This window comes from Phocoena phocoena, chromosome 19, assembly GCF_963924675.1.
Source record: "Phocoena phocoena chromosome 19, mPhoPho1.1, whole genome shotgun sequence".
NCBI classification, from domain to species: domain Eukaryota; kingdom Metazoa; phylum Chordata; class Mammalia; order Artiodactyla; family Phocoenidae; genus Phocoena; species Phocoena phocoena.
In genome coordinates, this window is record NC_089237.1 from 1,135,484 (window position 1) to 1,156,304 (window position 20,821).

The following is a 20,821-nucleotide window of genomic DNA, read 5'->3' on the forward strand; positions in this document are numbered from 1 at the left end:
AGCAGTTGGTTGTGTAAAATACACACATTTTAATTGCGGAAGTGTATTACTCTGTTAGAGTTATTTCTGTATATATGTATATAGTTGTATCTCTTAAAGAAATAGTGTTCTATATTTACCTATTCTCTGTGAAACAAATAAATGACTGAAAAAGACAGGTATGTTTTTTGAAGTATTGGCAGCAATTATAAAGTGAAACTTTTTCATCTTGAAAACCGACTGAATGAATGTCAGATAACTACTTCCTCCTGGGGCTTCCACTAACCACTTGACTTTTCTAGTTAATTTTTCTCCCCTTGAAAATTCATCCTCATTAACTGGTATTTGCTGCTAATATCTGGCTTTAAATTCTGTTCCTTTCTCTTTGCAGCCGTCAGCTACATGATATTAGCTTTATTCTTGGAAAACCCAGTGGTTTGCCTTGAAAACAAAATTCAGAAACACTGCTGTTGACTAGTGAGGTTGCTTCTGCTTGCTAGTACATTTGAAACGGATAAGCAGTTTCTTACATTCTTAGGGATTATAAGTTGAGCTCATCATCTCATTATTGCTGTTGAATTAATGAAAAAATTCTCAAGGTACAAGGAAGGAAGAATGCCATCTGAATATATTTGTGCCTCTATAAATGTAGATGGATAACAAACAGACTTAGAAGGACCCATCATACAGACCACTCATTGTGACTTGTACCTTCGTCCTCTTGTCCTTTAAGGGTCATGCTGGCTCATGTAATTTTTTTAAAGAATTTATTTATTTGTTTTATATTTTAGTTTTGGCTGTGTTGGGTCTTCATTGCTGCGCGCAGCCTTTCTCTGGTTGCTGTGAGCGGGGGCTACTCTTCACTGTGGTGGTCGGGCTTCTCATTGTCGTGGCTTCTCTTGTTGCGGAGCACGGGCTCTAGGCACGTGGGCTTCAGTAGCTGTGGCTCGCGGGCTCTAGAACGCAGGCTCAGTAGTTGTGGTGCGCGGGCTTAGTTGCTCCACTGCATGTGGGATCTTCCCGGGCCAGAGATCGAACCCGTGTCCCCTGCACTGGCAGGCGGATTCTTAACCACTGCGCCACCAGGGAAGTCCAGGCTCATGTAATGTTAAATGAGTCTTTTTTAGACCAGTTTTAAGGTAAAGATCCAATATAAATAGAAGCATTTTCTCTCAGTTTTTTAAAATAATTAATTATTTATTCTTGGCTGTGTCGTGTCTTAGCTGCGGCATGCGGGCTCTTACTTTGTGGTGCCCGGGCTTCTCTAGTTGTGGTGTGTGGGATCCAGAGCACTTGGGCTCTGTAGTTTGCGGCATGCGGGCTCTCTAGTTGAGGCGTGCAGGCTCAGTAGTTGTGGTGCATGGGCTTAGTTCACCCACGGCATGTGGGATCTTAGTTCGCCTACCAGGGATCGAACCCACGTCCCCTGCATTGGAAGGCGGATTCTTTACCGCTGGACCACCAGGGAAGTCCCCTCTCTCAGTTACTTTTTGATGATAATGGATAAATCTGTCTACCATTGTAACATTTGAAATTTTGTCTTTAAATGAGATTAGGTAGCAGAGGTAAAATTCTAGAACTATATTTGAATATTTCAATAGAGCCTATTGTGCTAATTAATCAATTCCAAATGACAACATCCAAGGACTGTGTATAAATATTTGGCTTTGAAAAACAAAATTAAACAAAAAATCAAACAAATAATTAAAAGAGTCTTTAACTCTCATCCTTAAACGCTTAGGAGAGTAGTAAGTGAAGCTTTTCCTAATAATATCCATCAAATCTCTTTTGCAGAAGAAAAATAAGCCAAAAAAAATCTACTGAGAACATTGGACCAGGAAACACGTCATTCTTTTTATAATTGGCTGATGTGAAGGATTATTAATTGTGAAAACAGTAGCATTATTATTTTTTAATATTTCAAACTGTTTTATTGACTTATTGGCCAAGGATTTAACAGACCTGCTTTCTTCTTTCATTCATTTATAAAAAATTTATGACTACTTGCTCTATATCAGCCATTGTTGTAGATTCTTGGAATTCAGAGACTATTAAGCCACGTCTGTGGTCTGTGCGATAGACTGATGCGTAGCTGTGTGGTTGTAGTTGGCGGCGTAACTAGTGGAATTAATAGGTCGTTCGGCGAACTCAGAGGAGGCGCATCTAAGGTAGCCCGGTAGATTATGCGCTGATCTGCAATTGTGGCATCTTCGTGTAACAATGAATTTCTCAAATGTTTCCTGTTAAAATGTAATTGGTAGTGAATTTAGCAAGGCTTCTAAATATAAGGTCAGATATACAATTCAATTTTATTTCTATATATTAGCAACCAACAAATAGAAAATAAACTTTGAAAAAGATATCGTGGTACCAGAAAGCTTCTCTTACCTAAGAATAAATGCAACAAAAGAAATGCAAGGCCCCTGTTTTGAAGACTAGGAAACATTACTGAGAGGAACCAAAGAAGACCTGAACAAGTTGAGGGATATATCACGTGTATGGATTCAAAGACTCAATGTTATAAAAATGTCAGTTCTCCCCAAATTAATCTATAGAATCAGCACGATTCTAAACATCAAAATGTTGCAGTGCTTTCTGGGGGGAGGAGTGAGGGAAACTGGCGAGCTGATTCTAAAATGGATATGAAAATAGAGAGGGCTCAGAAAACCTATGGCAACCTTATACCACCAGACACTGAGACTAATATTGAGCTATAGTAATTAATACAGTGTGGTTTTGGCACAAGGATGACCAGTGTTTTACAGGAAAGAGACCAAAAAGTGGACTCACACATATATGATCAATCTGATTCGTGTCAAAGAAAGTATTGCAGTACAGCAGGGAAAGAAGGATCATTTCAGTAAAGGCTGCTGTGTCAGCTGGGTGGCCATATGGAAAAAGAATCCTGGCCCTTATTATATCCCATCACAAAATTAATTCCAGGGTTGTAGATACACAAGTGATAGGTAAAACAATACAAATTTCAGAAGAAAATGTAGGAGCTCGGTGAAGATTTTCTGAATAGGAAACAAAAAGCGATAAAAAACAAAATGTTGTTAAATTTAAATTCATTAAAATTAAAAACTTCTGTTAATCAAAAGAGACCAGTAGATAATATAAGAGCGAACTCAGAGTGGGAAAAGATATTTGCAGTTCAGATATTGAACAAGAAAATTCATATCCAGAATTGATAAAGAACTCCTACTAATCAATAAGAAAAGGACAGGCACCACACATATGTTAATTAATTTTCTCTGTTAAGGATATTAGTTTCTACTGAGTCTTTAGCCAAGCACAGAAATAATTATTTATCTGTCTTTCTGCCATTTATGTCTGTCTATCTCTCTCTCTCTATATATATATGAAAATATTGGAAGGACAATTTCTTATAGTTTAGCTAAATATGTATTAAATACAGCAGAATACACTTTGAATTGTATATCTCTATAGGATTGTGTAATTGTCTCATATGAATTATACTGTCAAATAACTCAGAACATAACACAAGAGTACTTTACTACAGAAAGAACAGTAACGTATTGTGACCACATTTGACAGAGTGCCAGATCTTGGCCCAGTGCCCACTCCCACTTTCTTGGTAATACAGTACAGCCCTGATTTTATTTAGGGCAACATTAGACACAGCTTTAAAACTGCAGTCTCTTACCTTGCAGGTGGAGTTTGGCTTTTAATGTAGTTCTAGTGAATGCGATGCAAACAGCATAATTAATTTGCTTTTGACAGGAACTTGCAGGAAAGCCCCTTAAAAGGGTTTCCACTCAGCGAATATGGACCCTGTGCCCTTGTCCCGTCACCCTTTGCTCTTCCTCTCCCAGGTGTTCAGAGCTGCAGAAGCCATCCTGCAACCATTCTGGAAGTTGAATCACAGAGACCTTCACCCTGACATCTTTGAACTGCCGATGTCGCAGCCTATTTCTGAATGTTTTGTTACCCAGGGAAAACGTAAAGGGCCTATGTTGCTTAAGCTCTGGAAACTTAGGTGTTTTCTTACACGCAGCTCAAGTAATGCTGGAGGCACCATCTAAGGAAAAGCCAACACCCTTGTTTACCTCTCTCTATTACCTGTAAACATTAGACATTCACAGAAATACACCCCAAGCCCTTTTCTGCTCCTAATTTGATCATCAAGTTCCACTCTTGGATTTTTTGGAAGCCAGAGTTACACACTGAAGGATTGGGTTCGGGTTCGTTTTTTTTTTTTTTTTTTCCTTACCCTTGAAGTTAAATGGAATATGGAATGATGTGTGATCGAGCAGAATCTTTTGTATCTACGGCAACTGAGAACGCCGCGTTTCTACGCAGACTTCAAGTGTTTTACAAGACTTGTTTTTACATTATTTGGGTTAAATTGTGGAAGGAGAATGGAGTGGGGTCTTGCATTTTCGGTCAGTATAAAATAACATTTTCTTATAGCAGTTATTATTTACTTGGAATTTTTCTTAATGTTTAGGTATAAAAGGTCTTTCATGTGTTTTAAATTGTTTTCTGTTTTGATTATAGAAGATAATTCAGTTTTTTGAAGGAAGACATCCTACTTTTTACGAATGTTGAGTACACAAAGCTCTTCATTACATTAAAAATATTTAATAATTATTATTTATTTTGAATATTCAGTCTGTGCTGAAGTAGAATAAGAACCAAAAATCAATTTCATATGAAGATCTGTCTTAAAAGTACTGAAGAAACCAGGTCTTGCCTCCTTGATTTACCTTCTCTTGTTTTCTTTCTCTTCTGCTTTTGCCTACCCTCCATTCATCCTTAAGAATTTAATTCATGTTTATTCTGCGTACTGTGGCAATTAGTTAATAATTAAGATACAAAAGAATTATAAGCTGTAGTTTCTTTTATTTGGGAGCTCACGATCTAGATGAATAAACAAAGCTCACACATTTGAAACACTCCCATACTCTAGAGAAACATACAGTGTGCCAGGAAAATGAAGAGGTTAGGTCCTAGAGCACGGAGAGAAGGGAGATGTTGATGCCAGTTGGTGGATCAGAGAACACCACAGAGAGGAGAGGAGGCTTGAGTCAACCTTGAAGATGGATTGTTGGATGAGGAAAAATACAGAGGGGTTTTCAGATAGTGTGGGGAGCGAGGGCGAACCCAGAATAGCCACGGGAATCAGAGTGTGTAGGGGCGGAGCTTGCCGAGGACAAATCAAGGGGCCTTCGGGTGGAGGTCTAATGTGAAAAGCACTGAAGGAGAGAGAGCCTTGAAATCCACATCTTGACGTAGAAACGGAAGAAAACAACGCGGGCTCGACTGTGCTTCCTTTAGAAATTCCTTGACAGATTTGACCACGATACTGATGGCCGACGGGGTCGGTCATCTTAGAACTCTGATCACTGAATTTGGAAGCTGATGACTTAGTATTATCAAGGTTGCAGTCTTTGGCATTTACAAAGAGATACTTAGGTACTAAATATCATGCCATAATCTAGAACTCCAGCCTTCCGTGTAAGAACCAGAAATGGAAAGGCTGGTGTTAAATAGCAAATTCGTGGGCAGGAATGTGCCTTTTGTTCTCATCCAGTGAAACTGGCTGCTTCTCACTGAACAGCTCTGCTCCTCAAACCTTAAAGTTTAACTGTGTCTGAATAAATGTATTTGAATGGTTTTTTTTTCCCCAAAAATCTAACATGAAAAACTGAAGGGAGCCTTTTCATGGGTTATTTCCTCATGTTTTATCTAATCTTAGCACCTACCAAAAGGTAGCCTGCAAGAGGACATTGTGTGCAAGTTGAAAAGAAGAAATATCTCAGCGTATCAGCAAAGCAGAGCAGAAGTGATACAAAGTAGCCAGTGACAGAATCGTTGTCACTTGAACTGACAGGTGCTTCAGAAAAACGATTTTTCAAAATTAAACTGGGGCAGAAAGACAGATGAAATCTTGCGCCACTTTGAATGGAAGGTGCCATTTCCACGTCACCTAGCTGAATAGCTTTCTCATTACGTAAGGACCTCTCTTGCCTGTCACATGTAAAAGAGCAAGGAAAATAATACATCGTCTATCTCATTTTCTAAGTGACAGAAAACATTAGGTTCGACACTTCACTTTATATGTGTTATGAAGAGTCTGGCCCTATTAAGTGTTGAAAATTGTCTTTCATTCAGCAAACTTCAAACCAAGTTTGGTGCACTGTGTCTTTTGGGGATTTTTGTTTGTTTTCATTTGATTAGTATTTATTGAGTCCCCATATGCTCCAAGCAGTGTGCTGAATGGTTGGGATACATGAGTGAACGTGGAGTTACATCCCCCTGGGGGAGACAGACATTGCAAACAACCCTAATGAATAAGTAAATTATATAGTATACCTAAAGATGCTATCTCCTGTGGTTAAAAAAAATCATTAAAGCAAGGAAAGGGCAGCTGGGAGGGCTGCAAATTACAATAGGGTGGTCAGGGAAGCCTCAGTACAAAGGTAACATTTAAGCAGAACTTGAAGCCTTTGAAAAACAAGCTACATAAATGTTGGTGGGGGGCTTCTAGACCCCAAGATGAGAGCTTTGCTGACACGTTTTAGGCCTAGCGAGGAGGCTGGTGGGCTGGCGTATGGTGGTGATGGGGGCCCTAGAGATGAGCCGAGAGAGGTACTGGGATTGGATCATAGACTGTGGTCCATTCTTTGACTTTGACTTTTTTTTTAAGTAACAGCTTTATTGAGGTATAATTCACATACCAACAGTTCACTCGTTGTAAGTGTACAATTCAGTGTTTTTAAAATATATTCACAGAATCGTGCAACCATCATCACGAACAATTTTAGAAGGTTTCCATCACCCCACAAGAAACCCCATACCCTCCCAAACCCCTTTCACCCTAGGCAATCCCTAGTCTACTTTCTGTTTCTATGGATTTGACTCTTCTGAAAATTTAACACAAATGGGATGACACAGTACATGGTCTTTTCTGACTGCCTTCTTTCGCTTTGTTTTCAAGGTTCATCCATGTTGAAACGTGTATTAGTACTTCATCCCTTTTTATGGCTGAATAATATTTCATTGTATGAATAGGCCACATCTTGTTTATTCATCAGTTGATGGACATTTGGGTTGTTTCCTCTTTTTGGCAATTATGAATAATGCTGCTATGAATATTTGTATATAGGTTTTTTTAGTATGGATGTATGTTTTCATTTCTCACCTCGGAGCGGAATTCCTGGATCGTATGGAATTCATATGGGTTCATGTGGTTCATCTCTAAGTTTAATCTTTTGAGGAGCTGTCAGACTGTCTTCCAAAGTGGCTACCTCACTTTACATTCCCACCAGCAGTGTACGAGGGTTCTCATTTCTCCACATCTTCAGCAACACTTGTTATTATCTGTATTCTTGATTATAGCCATCCTAGTGGGTGTGGAGTGGTATGTCGCTGTTTTAATTTGAAATTGCCTGATGACTGTGATGTTGAGCATCTTTTCATATGCTCGTGGCCATTTGTGTATCTTCTTTGGAGACATGTGTTTCCAGTTCCTTTGCCCAATATAAAATCAGGTTTAATTGCCCGTTTATTATTGAGTTGTAAGAGTTCTTTACATATTTTAGATGCAAGTCACTTTTCAGAGAGATGGTTTGCAAATATTTTCTCCTGTTCGGCACATAACAAGGCCTTAATAAAATCTTGTTGAATAAGTATTTGGATGTTCAAAATTATATTTCCATCACAGTGTCATTGTAGCTTTAGAGTTTAGTCAATTGTATACCAATTATAGATTCCCTGACTTAAAACTATTAAAACCTGTCAGAACAAATGGACATATCCTTCATTATTTTATCATCTTTAAATCCAGCACTATGATTGGTGAGGTGTTGAAAATCTGTCATTTTAATGATGGACAAGTGACAAAAATACGGAATACAAGTTGTCATTTAAAAATTTAATATTTGACTTTTAAATTTTATAGATGGGAAAAGTGGAAGCCGATCTAACTCGATCCAAGTCTCTTCGTGAGAAACAGTCGAAGGAGTTTCTGTGGCAGCTGGAGGACGTCAAGCAAAGATACGAGCAGCAGGTCGGTCCTCCTTCTGACGGCTGCCTTTGATTCTCTCACGTGCATATACGCTCTCTTCTAAATATCTCTTTGTGTCACAAAACCTCTGCACAACGAAAATACTTACAAGAACATTATTACCAATATATTTGAAATGTTTAAAATAATGGTTGTTTCACTGGAATCTAGAAACAGAGAACTTTAGCTCTCCGCTGAAGTCTCTTCTGACAGTTGACTTAACTGAACGTTTAATTGAAACATTTATTGTGGTTCTTGCGTTCTCCTCCTGTCAGAGCACAAGTTTGACTTATTTATTTAAGAAATAGTTTGGGGCACCTGCTGTGGCCCAGGTGCTGTCACCGACCCCGGGCAGAGCGGTAAGCAGGGCCGACAGGATTCTTTCCTCACAGAGCTTGGATTTTGGTGGGCAGCCAGTCCATCAGTTAAAAATGAGATAATTTCAAAGAGTGAGTTGGGAAGAAGAAAAGAGGGAGTGTGCATAGACTTTGCCAGGCGGCGGGCGGAAGGGCCTGACCGGCACCGACAGGTGGGCAGGGGCCTGGTGCTGAGAGTCCTGGCGACGGGAGGGGCCGTGAGAAGGCTCTGGAGGAAGAGGGGGCCAGGCTGGAGGGATGGCAGGTTCAACGATGCTGCGGTGGCAGCGGCGGGGGCTGTTTGGGGAGCGAATGACACTCGGGCTGGATTGGCCGGAGCACCGAGGGGAAGGGTCCGGCTGGGACCAGGACGCGGGGGCAGCAAAAGGAGTTTAATTCTGTGCTCAGTACCCTGCCTCTTGTTTATTAATAAAAAAGGCTTTATTTTTATCTTTTTAAAAATATATCCCTGCAGACTCTCGGAATAGTCAAGGCAACTATTAATTTTTACTTGTTTGTCTAATTTGCTTGCCTTGTTTCCTTAACATCTAGAAAAATATTGACTAGCTTATTCACTCAGTTAAAATTGTTTCCTAGACAGTATTTGAACCTTTTTGTTCTAGAAGCCTGAATAACTTTTTCTTTCATTATTTTATTTTTAATCCCTTATTAAGTGGGTCCTTCATCTGCAATTGCTATAGAAATATTTTCGCATGTGCAAGATGATATATGCTCATGGAAGATTATTTGAAATAATGAAAGAAAGTTATAAATAGAGCCAATGATTAAATTATTGTAAATCTATACTATGGAATGCTATGTACTCCTTGAAAAGATTGATATAAATTTGTAGGAACCAACAGACACAGATTTCTAAGACACAGTGTTAAGGGGGAAATAAAGCACATGACAGAACAATTGTTATATTATGATCCTATTTATGTAAAATTAAAATATATGTGTCTGTATCATATAGCTAGATATGTTAGTTTAGCTTTAAAATTCTAGAAGATTACACATGTCTATAGAATGGGCATGAAATAATAGGTTAGATTATGATAAATTGACACTTTCACTGTATGCTTTAAATAGACGTTTTTACTTAAAATTTCACAAAGAGCATATGTCATGCATTACTTGCATAGTTAAAATATGAAAGTTATGAATGTAAAGAAACAATAGAATAGAATAAATATAGAACATTTATATTATATCTGTAGTATTTTAAGTGGGTAATATATTTGGATTAATGCAATACAAAATCAATTCAAGCAATTACACATAAAATTGTATATACATAAAATTACATAAGAGATGAGAATCCTAAAAGATAAGAAAAGACAGAGAAGAAAGAGCACTAGCAGATTATTTCAGAAATACCAGAAATATATGGGTAACTTCAGATTTTCTAACTCCAAAACCCAGTGCAATAGAATTATTTTCTCAGAATCTTCTTTAAACAATGGTGTGAGAATGAAGTATCTAATTTCTGATTAATAGATGATGGCAGTGAAAGTCATTCTGACATACACCAGCTTAAAAACATGTATTTCCACTGACATACACTTTCTCTAAATAGTCGTGGAAGACGTTTTCCGGACCTTTAGTACTGGAGTGGAGGTTGCTTGGGAAACTAGCTTTAGAAACTAGGCATAGAAACTTACATAAGAAGTGGAGCCCACAAGTAGGAAGAGGTGGGGGTCAGAGGGGAACTGAGGGAATAATTCATCAAATATAAATAATATTTAACGAGGCTTGTTAACAAGATACAGTGTATAACCGAGGCGACTTTTGGATTAAAAACTGTATAGACGCACTAATAAAAACAAGAAAAATGTCAGTTTCTCCATGTAAACTGATGAAGGAACAGGGGAGAGAAGAAAACCAAGTTTTAAACTCTTTCTAGGACACCTGTGCTCATCAGAAGCTATTGTACGGCAGGGTGAGTGTGTGTAAGGGGTTGGAAAGTTCTCCGAGTGTTTTTAAAATTCTGTTTTCACTTTGACAATAACCATGTGGGTGACAAGTTTATAACCAAGTGTGGCCAGGTCACTGCAGGGCCTGATTTGCATTTATTCTGTGATCATTTTGGCACAGCTCTGACTTTTGAAAGTTGGATGTAACAAGTAAAACCACTGAGGAAAATGAACATTTGACTAAATATAAATTCTTTTAAGTTAAAGAAATAATATTTGCCACAAATATCGTAGACAGAGTGATTCCCTTTGTCAAATTAATAAATGTATAACCAATAAAAATAATTAGCCTATAAAGTAATTAGCATAAATTTTAACAAAAGCATTAATGCTCCAAGAAGTGACCTGGCAAAGGAAAAGAAACATATATGAAATAAATTGAGTAAACGACTGTGTAGAAACATCTTCAGCCTTGGTATTAAGAAAAATGCAAATTAGAATAGTGATGTACCATCTAAAGCTGGCCAAAGTTTAGTAAAACTGGTACTTTCATATATTGCTAGTGGCGTTATAAATTAATGTAGCCCAGAGGACTTTGGCAGTATCTACCAAGAGTCATAAAATTTGTTTACCTCTTCTGGCCAATTATCCTTAACCTTGAAAATCGGACAGAATTATTCAAACAATGATGTTATTTATTTTTCAGGTGGTGGAATAATTATTTTTCAGGTGGTGGAATCATGGTTCTTGATTCTTTTCTCACGTGCTCTACTTTCCACACTGTGATAGCGTCTTTTTAACGTGACAGTCGCTTTTTTAGTGTAAAAGTCAATTTATATAAACTCGTTTGAAGGAATGTTAAGCTTCGTAGGCTTTTCTCTGGGTGATAGATTTAAAACCGTACCAAATTTTTGTCTTTTAAGTCTTGATCAAAAATACTTAATAAGGAAAACATTAATTCTTTAAAGAATTCATACTATTAATAGAAACCATACACTATTGCATCAATTTTTCTGTGTTTCATTTTCATGAAAAAGAGAGAAATGATATAAATGTTATACAAGTATATAATAGGAATTTTTTAAAAACCACACAAAGATCTCTGAGGTCAGTGCAGATTTCACCTGCTTTTATCCTTCCTGTGTCTGTAGGCCTCTTCACTAGAGTCCATGCTGAGAGTGAAGATCCCAGGCAGTAACTGGTAAAGGGAAGATAAAAGCAGGAATATGAGCTAGTAGGTTTTAGGAGAATATTTTTTGATGTGATAATATACAAACTTTTTAAAACCTTTTTTTTTTTTTAAGCAGAAAATTCTATTAACTGGAACAGCATTGCCCCGACCACTCCAGATTGTTGGGGTTTTTGTTGTGAATGCTTATCACGAGGAAAGATAGGCATATGGGAGCAGGTCCCTATGAGCCAGCTCGAGCGAGCTCACTGAAAGGGAAGCCGATTAAACTGAGCTTATTCCCTTCTTTGGGCAGACTGGCCAGGCTGGTAGATAAGGAAAGAGGAGTAGATGTGATAGATTTGGACTTCACTGAGCCGTCTGGCGAAGTCCTTCTTGAAGGCCGAATAGGAAGTATGGTTTAGCCATTGGTTCATTTATGGGGTTAAGAGAGAGTTCAAAGGGCCATCTCTGAATGACGATCGACACCCTAAGTGAGATTTCTGTGTGTCACACTGGGTAATGATATAAGAGGTTAGTTTCCTGCTTCCTTGGAGTTCAGAGGAGTAGTTAACATGCGGGATATGAAAATCAGTTTTCTGAAGCTTTAAACAGATGAAATTAAGAAGATTAAGTTTATTGGGATTGAATATAAAATTCCATGCTTTGGTTCAGAAAATCATCTGCAGAAAGTATGCGGTGGGGGAGATGTAAGGTTGTCTAGGCTGGGGGGGCGGTGACAAGCAAGACAGGAAGAACCCCCTGGGGCGATGGATCCTGGAGGGTAAAAGGTACGGCCACCTTCTATTGTTTTCCCATCAGGTCGTATGAGGAGTCAGTCAGTTCTGGTCGCCACATTTTAAGTAGGACGCTGACAAACTCAAACATGTTCAAAGCAGAGTTTCCAGAATACGGGAACGTTTGGGTCTAGGTCAGAGGGAATATATCGAGGAATAAGGGTGTTTTGCCAAGAGAAGACGAGACTGAGGAGGGTTGCATATCTATCTTTAACTCCAAGGTCTGGAACAGAGGAGATTTTATGATTGGTTTGTGTAATAACAGTCGTGATAGCCACCAGTCAGGAGGTCATATGCTGAGCCGGGTACCGTTTCCACCTGCTTTAGGTGACTTCAGCCACCTCCCGTCCTCACAGTCATCTTGCGAGGCAGTGCCATTGTTCATTGTTCCATCTCCAGTTGTAGAAACTGAGCACCTCCAGTTAAGTCACTGGCCAAAGGTGCCGCACGGTTAATAGGTGATGAGATCAGACGTGAACGTGAGCCATGCTCTTAACCTCACTCTGACGGACCCCCAGGGGGCTCCAGGGGGCAGAAATTGAGCCTCTGGGTGTGGAACATTTTGGGTTATTTCGAGGTGGTTCTTTCCTAAAGAATTACTCAGATGTGCAGTGGTTCGTCTCGTAGCAAAGTAAGTTGCCCACCCGAGCGTGTTGAGGTGACTGCCCGAACGCTGCGGGTGAATGTCCCTCCCAGATCCGCGTTCTGTGACCTGTGCCTTCGTTGATTCGCCCCCAGCCTCCCGCCTGGCCCCGTGTGCCTCTTGACAGCCGTAGGCGTCTCTCACTTACTTACACACCTGTCCATACCTGCCTTCTCTACCTGCCACTCAAGTGTGAGGGTGACAGCTTTTCTGTTGTCTTGTCTTTGCTTAGGAATCTACAAATCTTAAATGCTACGGGTATAGCGTTTCACCTTGGAAGGGGATTTACATGCCGTTCACCAGGCCCTTGCTTCTCAAACCGGGGTAGGCGGCCCCTGGGGCAGCGCGTGAGCGCTGGGGTGCAGGGGCCTGATGCCTGTTTCCTGGAGTGTTGGGTTCACTTGATGACTTTGTGGGAAAGCAAAGTGGTTTTACTATTGAGGTAACATTCATACTAAAACAAACATAGACTTTTCCTGTTTTGTAAAATGCAAAATTCTCATGAATTTTTAAGATAAAATAGGACATTTCAAAGAAACTTCCAGTTTGCAGAGGCTGCTTCAGGCTATGCCCTCAGATCCCCCTGGGGGATCTTATTCATTCTCACTGCTGTGAGGGGTGCTTTGGTGGAAAAGTTTTAGAAGCACTTATCCGGTCCAGTCCTCACATTTTATAATGAGGGAACTCGCATCCAGGGGAAATGAATGACTCGTGCGCTCTGGGCCTCAATTTCCTTATTCAGCGCAATCTGTGAGCCACTCCCGTTTAGAAAGCATCGTGCCAGGAACTGTAATGCAGTGAAAAAAGCAGAGTGGTATTTTAAAATATTTTAGCCAAAATGCAGGCGTAAAGCGTGCAGATGTGGAGAGAAAAACATCAAACACATGGGATAAACACTCACACCAATATCCTGTAAAGGCCAAGCTTTCCTCAAGGCTTCCTGTTTCTTTCCTGTATAACCCATTGGAACAAAGAGACAATTCTAATTGTCTTTTCACAAACCTCATTCAAGTGGGAAACAAACAACAAAGCAGGCATGCTAGGATTTCCTGAACTAGGGAGATTTTTTTTGGCAGTCCCATCATATCATTCTTTAATCTTATATTTTATATCTTCTCTTTTCACTACAAAGCCTTTAAAGGGAAATGTAGTTCAACAGATAAACAAGTGGTCAAATTCTCCAGAAAGAATAAATACTTATTGTTGATGATGATAAAAAAACACTGAAGGGCCAAATCCTTACACGTTGCCATTATTTGAAACAAAACATTTTACTAGCAAAGACAAGTCAGAAATTATACAAGGTAGGCAACTGGGAAATTTTAAGAGCAGTTGAGATATTTAAAAAGCAGATAGCATGCAATTCCCAGTTTTTTCTCTGTAAGTATTTTAGTTTTTAGTTATCTAGATTTTTTTAGGTAATATAGCCTGAAGACATGGACCTCTTTTAAATTAGACCATTCAGCCTTCACTGGGGAAGGACATGGCAGAAAGCAAGAGAGAGGAGACAGACAGGGTACTGGCTCCCGGCGCACGCGTGGCGGCTGGCCTGGGAGGACAGGCCGAGGCCTCAGCTGTAAGGGGAAGGCTGGACACGGCACAGAAGTCTGTCGATCTGCAGTGGGAGAACGAGGGCGTTCTTATTCCTGAGGGTTTTCTCTGTGAAACGAGGGAAGATCATTTGCGACACTGAAGGAATCACGTGGACAGGAGAGCCGACGGAAGGGGGGATTGTTTGCAGTTATTTTGGTGATGGCGTGACTGATCAGACTAGAAGAACTTGGTAAAATTTCTTTTTGGTATTGAGGTCCCGAATGAGGTTGAGGTTGATGACCATGAATCTGTGAGTCTCCCTAAAATTTCTTCAAAGTGGATTTTCACATGATTTATTCATTTCTGCACCTGGTTCACCTCTGTTCCTCGCTTTGCCTTATTCTTCTTGCTCACCTTATCACACTCTTTTTAAAAGTCTTTTTTGCTTGGCTTTCCTTTTTCAGTTTGTAATCGTTTTTGAGCCTCAACTACAGTCATTGGACTCCTCGGTGGTGATCAAGACAAATTCAATCCCTGATCCAATGACGCACTAAGTCTTTCAGATTCTTTCTTTCCATAACTGCCTGATCCAGGGCGTGCAGCCGTGCTACAGAGCACAGATGGGTCTTACAGGCAGCAGGCAGAGCCAGGTTCCTGGTGTCTTAGGGTCCAGAATGAGAGATCCAGACTATGAAGCTACAGAGCCTGTAGTCCAGGCCAAGTTTTGGGAGCCTGGGTTCATAGAATGTGCAGTGATACTTGGTGAAAAGTACTTAAGGCAGGGCCTTTTCTTCCTTTTTCTTTTTCTTCTTTTCTTTTTCTCGGCTTGAATCTTTTCACATCTAGGTTCAAACAAATGCACCTTTACCTAGAGTGGGAATGAAAAGGGCAAAGATGAACATAGTTTTTTTCCGTGACTGTAATATGAAACATAGATGATTTGTTTTAGGGATACTTCATTTTAAAAAATGTTTCCTAGACAGTGATATGGCTACGCAATGATCCCACTCTCCAGGTACCTTAAAAATCTAAGGTCAAATCATGTCTTTGCAATCGTTCATCACTTAATTCATGTTTACTGAGCAACTACTTTGTGCTACAAACTGTTCTGGGCACTTAGGATGTGGGTGAACACAGGAGAGTCTGTACTTATGGTGGAGGAGACAACGGTCCCCCAGCCTTAGGATATACTGTTCCGTAAGGTCATGGTCACTGCCGTGGTCAAGCAGGACAATGTGTCTGTGAGTGAAGGGCTATTTTATAGAAGGTGTCATTTCGTCTAAGACGTTATTTTAGAGAAGGTCATCAGTGAAGGACTTTAAAGAAGTGATATTTGAATTAAAACCTGAATGTAGTGAAGGAGGAAACCTTACAGAACCTGAGATGAGGAAAGGAGATTTCAGGCAGAGGGAACCGGCAGGGACGTGACTGGAATGGAGTGAGCGGGGGCGGGGCAGATCCTATCAAGCCCTGTCGACTGTGGTGTGGGAGCTTGGATTTTGTTCTGCGAGTGGCGGGAAGCCACTGGAGCATTTGAGCAAGCTCTGGTTTGTGTTTAGAAAGCTTCCTCTCGCGGCTTTGTGGAGCGCCGATTGTACAGGAGGTGGCAGAGGACGCAGGGAGGATGGTTGGGAGGCGACTGGAGTCTGATCGAGGCTGATGAGAGGTGACCGGGGCGGGGCAGTGCAGGGCGGGGGGTCAACCTTGGGCTCTGCTCTGCTGGCAGGACTTGTGGATGAAAGGGAAATGGAGTGTGAAGAAAAGAGGGGACTCAGATATGACTCCAGCTTCCCCACTGAGCCACCAGGCGAATGGTGGTGACAGACACTGACACGCAAGAGAGAAAAGAAAGGAAGTGCCAGGACTGAGCCCAGGGACGCAGTGACAACTAGACATGGGGACGAGATGGAGGAAAAATAGCAAAAACGCCTGAGAGGGAGCAGCTGGTGGGTAGAAGGAAAAACCAAGGAGGTGTGACTTCCCGTGCGCCGCGCGCAGCCAGTGTTTCAGGAAGGAGGACGTGAGTAACCTGTTGTTCAGGTGTCGCCGAGACGGGAAGTTAGATGGAGACTGACAGCTGACCACTGGGTTTGGCAAGAAGGTCTTTACCACCTTGACAAGTCCATTTTCAGTAGAACGTGGGAACAAAACCCAGGTGATGTGGGCAGGGAGAGAACACGGTGTTAGCAGCCCGTGGAGGGACTTTGAAAGAAAGGGGAGCGGAGAAGTGGGGTGGCCTCTGGAGGGTTATGGAGGGTCAGGGGAAGGATGCAGCGAAAACATCGTGTTGATGAGCACGATCCAGTGGAGAAGACGATGCTCATGAGGCAGAGAGCGACGGGGTCACTGTGAGAGGGGCGTGCTTATTTTGGCGAGAGCAGACGGTCCAGCGCACAGAAGGAAGGATTCCCTGGGCCACAGGGCCAGCCAGGCGTTCAAGTCAGAGGAGGGCAGAGACTGTGCAGGTGGCAAGTCAGTTTGGTGATAAGGTAGATGAAGCCGCTCTCTTCTGACAGCAGGAGTCCCTCGGTCCCCACATCCACGGATGCTCAAGCCCCTCAGGTAAAATGGCGTAGTCCTTGCGTATCACCTACGCACATCCTGCTGTACGCTTTACATCATCTCTAGATGACTTATAATACCTAATGCAATGTAAGCGCTATGTCAATAGCTGCTGAAACGCTGCAAATTCAAGTTTTGCTTCTTGGAACCTCCTGGAATTTTTTCTTCGGTCCTCGGTTGGTTGAATCTGCAGAGGGCCAGCTCACCTTTTAGTTTTTGATTTTTGCTCCCGAATGCCACTCATTCCACGCAAAATGTTGAATAATTATGCTGCATTGTCGGCAGTGTGAGGACAGTATGAAGACAATACAGCCTTCGTCCATATGTTGGAGGAGTTTATAACCTGATTGATCTGTTTGTCCTTCTAAATTTTATACTAACTGGGAAACTCTGATGGTTTTTATTTTTCATATCCAACAGCAGGGATCTACTAGATTAAGACGAACTGAATGTATTTCAGATAAACAGACATAAGGTAAAATAAAGTAAAATTAAAATACACAGTTAAGACACGCGTTTTTCAAAAGTGTTGAACTCTGCCTAAGGGGGTATATTCTTAGTTATCTCAATTTCATTGGCTTGAGTAAACGATCATTAAACCACGAAGAAAAATCTTGAAACATTAGGCTCTCTGGCCCCTTCCTGGGTTTTAATTGAGGTCCGCCAGGTACAGACACAGAAAACAGTAGCGAATTGTTCAGAAAGTTGTAAACGCTGCAGGTGGTTACTGTCACTCACCACCTACAGGTGGGGGGCAAGTATTTTGAAGTGTTACCTGGGAAAGAAAACTGCCGAGAATAGGACTTGCTTCCTGCCCGGGCAGCACGGATGGGCTGATCTCTGCTGGGCCTTCCTCCTTCGTGATCTCTGCTGGGGCCCTCCAGCCTCCAGCGCTCAGCGCATCCCAAGCTTGGGGCTCCGGCGGCCGTTTGTGCCCGGCTGTACAGGTTGACCCTGGAGGAAAAGGAGTGAAGAAGCAGTACGGGCCGGCAGAGCCTCGCTGTGTCTCCCGCAGTGGTTAGCACACTCCTATGAAACTTCCAAATGAAGAGAATTTGTGCGCTAAACTGAATTGCTGACTGATGGACTTCGTGGATGGCTCATTTCGTCGTAGCAAATGCGTAATCCTGGAGCCACAAGGCTCTCCATAGTTGACAGTTCTATTTCTGTTCTTGACACACTGCTGACTTTTTGCTGTTTCTTTTGGTGCCTGTTTCTATTAACATGTTCAGAAAGTCAGACCATGTTGTAGTATTTTCTGTGCTAAAATGTTTTCTTCCTCTGACTCCAAAGGCTTGGAGTCTTTATCGGTCATGAAATGTAACGTCCAATAGCACATTTTATATCATATAACTGCAATTTAAAAAGAAAAGATTTGAACATCTTTTAGTAAAGAATCAGTGTAGTGAAACGGCGCTATCTTTACGGTAGACTCTGCCTCACTGGACCTAGATTTCTGGAGCTCTAGCGAATTCGGTAACTTATTTTGACGTTTCAGATGTGCTGTTTTGCAAATGCAAATGGAAGATTGCTCAGAGCCGTAGCCTGATGACGTTAAGCCCTCTATGTCATTAAATGGAAAAGCACAGGGTGTGACACACTTGTCTTTTAGTGAGGATCTTAATGAGTATTATCAACGACACAAAAGTAGTACTGAATTTCACAACCAAGAAGCAAAAGTTTTCACAGGGATCCCTTGAGTAGGAAGTGGGCTGATGTGGGAGTGTCACCTGGCAAGCCCTACAGAAAATCCTCGACTTTCAATGGCTAGCACTTTATATCAAAGTGCCTTTTGAACTGTTATTAGTCTAACGTATGTAATTATTGACAAGTTTGAGCTGACATTCATCGCTTTTTTTAAGTCTGTAGCATGTTTACGAAGCTCGTGATTTTACTAGGTAGTGGGCGTCTCTACTACTCCAGCCACGTTGATCCGAGGTGGAGATGGCAGAACTGCCTTGGCATAGTGCTGAGGACGAGGTCGAAGCCTTAGGAGAATGAGAATATTGGAGTAATTTGTTGCTTGAGGCCAGACACCCTCCACCCAGGGAGGGCCTAGGAGGTGCTGAAGAAGGCATGGAGATGGGCCCCTGATTCCACTGAGCGGCTCCGGTCTGGCTTCCACCGTGTGCCAGGCCCACCGTAGGCACTGCTGTGCTGGAGCCGGGCGGCCACTTTCAGTGGGCTGCTGGGGGTCTGCCAGTGGGGCCCTGAACATCAGATGGGTGGTAGGAGTGACCGCTGCAGTGGGCAGCATGGCAGGAGTGGCCACCGAGGTGTCTCGCCCTGCAGGGGTCTGTGGCGATAGTGAATAAAGCACAGTTCTGAGGATAAGACAGAGACCAACGGGAGTGATACTTGTACAATGATCAAGAAAGTCAAGAGCTGGCAAGTGAACTTTAGACAGTTCTCCACTTCAATGGAAAATCATGGTTCAAGTTTCCAGATTTAAGTTCACAGTTCACAGACCCAGAATCCATGTGCTTGAAGGGAGACCATGTCTCTTGATAAAGCCTCTTGCAACGTGACAAGTTAATATTCCTCCCAAAGGGAGTTGTAGCCATTTGACATGGTAAATGCATACGATGAAGGAAGCAAAAATTCTAGCAAAATCTTATCTTCCAGAAATGACTGTTGTTCATCTTAGATGGTTATCATCCCAGACACTTTTATGAGATAGTAGAAGGATAGATAGGTATAGAGACAAAAGCAGTTTTTAAAAAATGGGACCATGCTATATTTGTCACTTTTACTAAAACATTTAATTTTATGTGAAATCAGTTAAAGAAGCAGGGGAAACTGAAGGAATTTCTGAAGTTTAGAAAATTGTTTATCATACAAGAAATGATTTCTTAGAAAGTTAAGAAATAAAGATTACAAATACATTGAGATTAGAGGCATTTTTGAATTTTATGGTTCAGCTTTTACTCCTTGTTATGAAAAGATAAAAGTAACGTGCTTCCACTTCCACCCACCCCTACCTTTCTTCTGTCAGTTATAGTATTATTTATACATTGTTGATTTTTGTAACATTTATATTCTCTTCCATAACCATGCTTCTCACAGTCATATTGTTAGCTTTTTAAGTTTAAATCGATTATATGTACACCACCAGAACTTTTTTTCATATCTGAGTCCTTTATTTTGATTCATCTGTTGACTGCTGAGATTTCATCAAGTCATTGTTCCCAGAAGGGCGTGTAGCTGTCGTATCCACTGTGTTTCTGCCTGCTTGAGAGTCACCACTTGTTCCCTTGTTTTGAAGGATAGTTTGGCTGGGCATGAAAGTCTCTGCTCCTCCTTTCTTTCCCTGAAGCTTGCACACATTGACCCACTGCCTTTTGGCCCAAAGGTTGCTCTTAACACAGCTTTGTCAGCCATCTCTTGGTTGCCTAAATTTTGTCCTCAAGTATTTTTTTTTCAAGAGTGGTTTAGGTTCTATAATCTTTGAGTTTTTCCATGTTTGAATTTAGTTATAGTATTCTTGAGCCATTCTTTTACTCAGTCTAAATCAGTTTTTCTTGGTATACAGTTTGCTTTTTTGATGTAGGCATTTAACTCTTCATTCATTTCAGGGAAGTCTTCTGATAATGTACCTGTGTACACACGGATTTTCTTTCTTTCTTTCTTTTTTTTTGGCTGCACTGCGTGGCACATGGGGTCTTAGTTCCCCGATGAGGGGTCGAACCCGTGTCCCCTGCCTTGGAAGCGCAGAGTCTTAACTGCTGGACCACCAGGGAATTTCCCACACACGGATTTTCTTTTTCCACTTTCTCTCTATATTATCTTTTCTTTGTGTCCTTCATGGACCTTTACTGTGATTATCTCCAGTCTT

At 41.2% G+C, this 20,821-nt stretch overlaps 1 protein-coding gene across 1 annotated transcript in view; it reads left to right on the forward strand.

Annotated features, from left to right (window-relative positions):
* The window catches only part of CEP112 (centrosomal protein 112), a 411,619-nt gene that overhangs the window by 175,957 nt on the left and 214,841 nt on the right, over positions 1 to 20,821 (forward strand). The window contains exon 18 of the mRNA XM_065897006.1: positions 7,907 to 8,014. Within this exon, the coding sequence (XP_065753078.1) occupies positions 7,907 to 8,014 (108 nt within the window). The remainder of the gene's footprint in view (positions 1 to 7,906; positions 8,015 to 20,821) is intronic.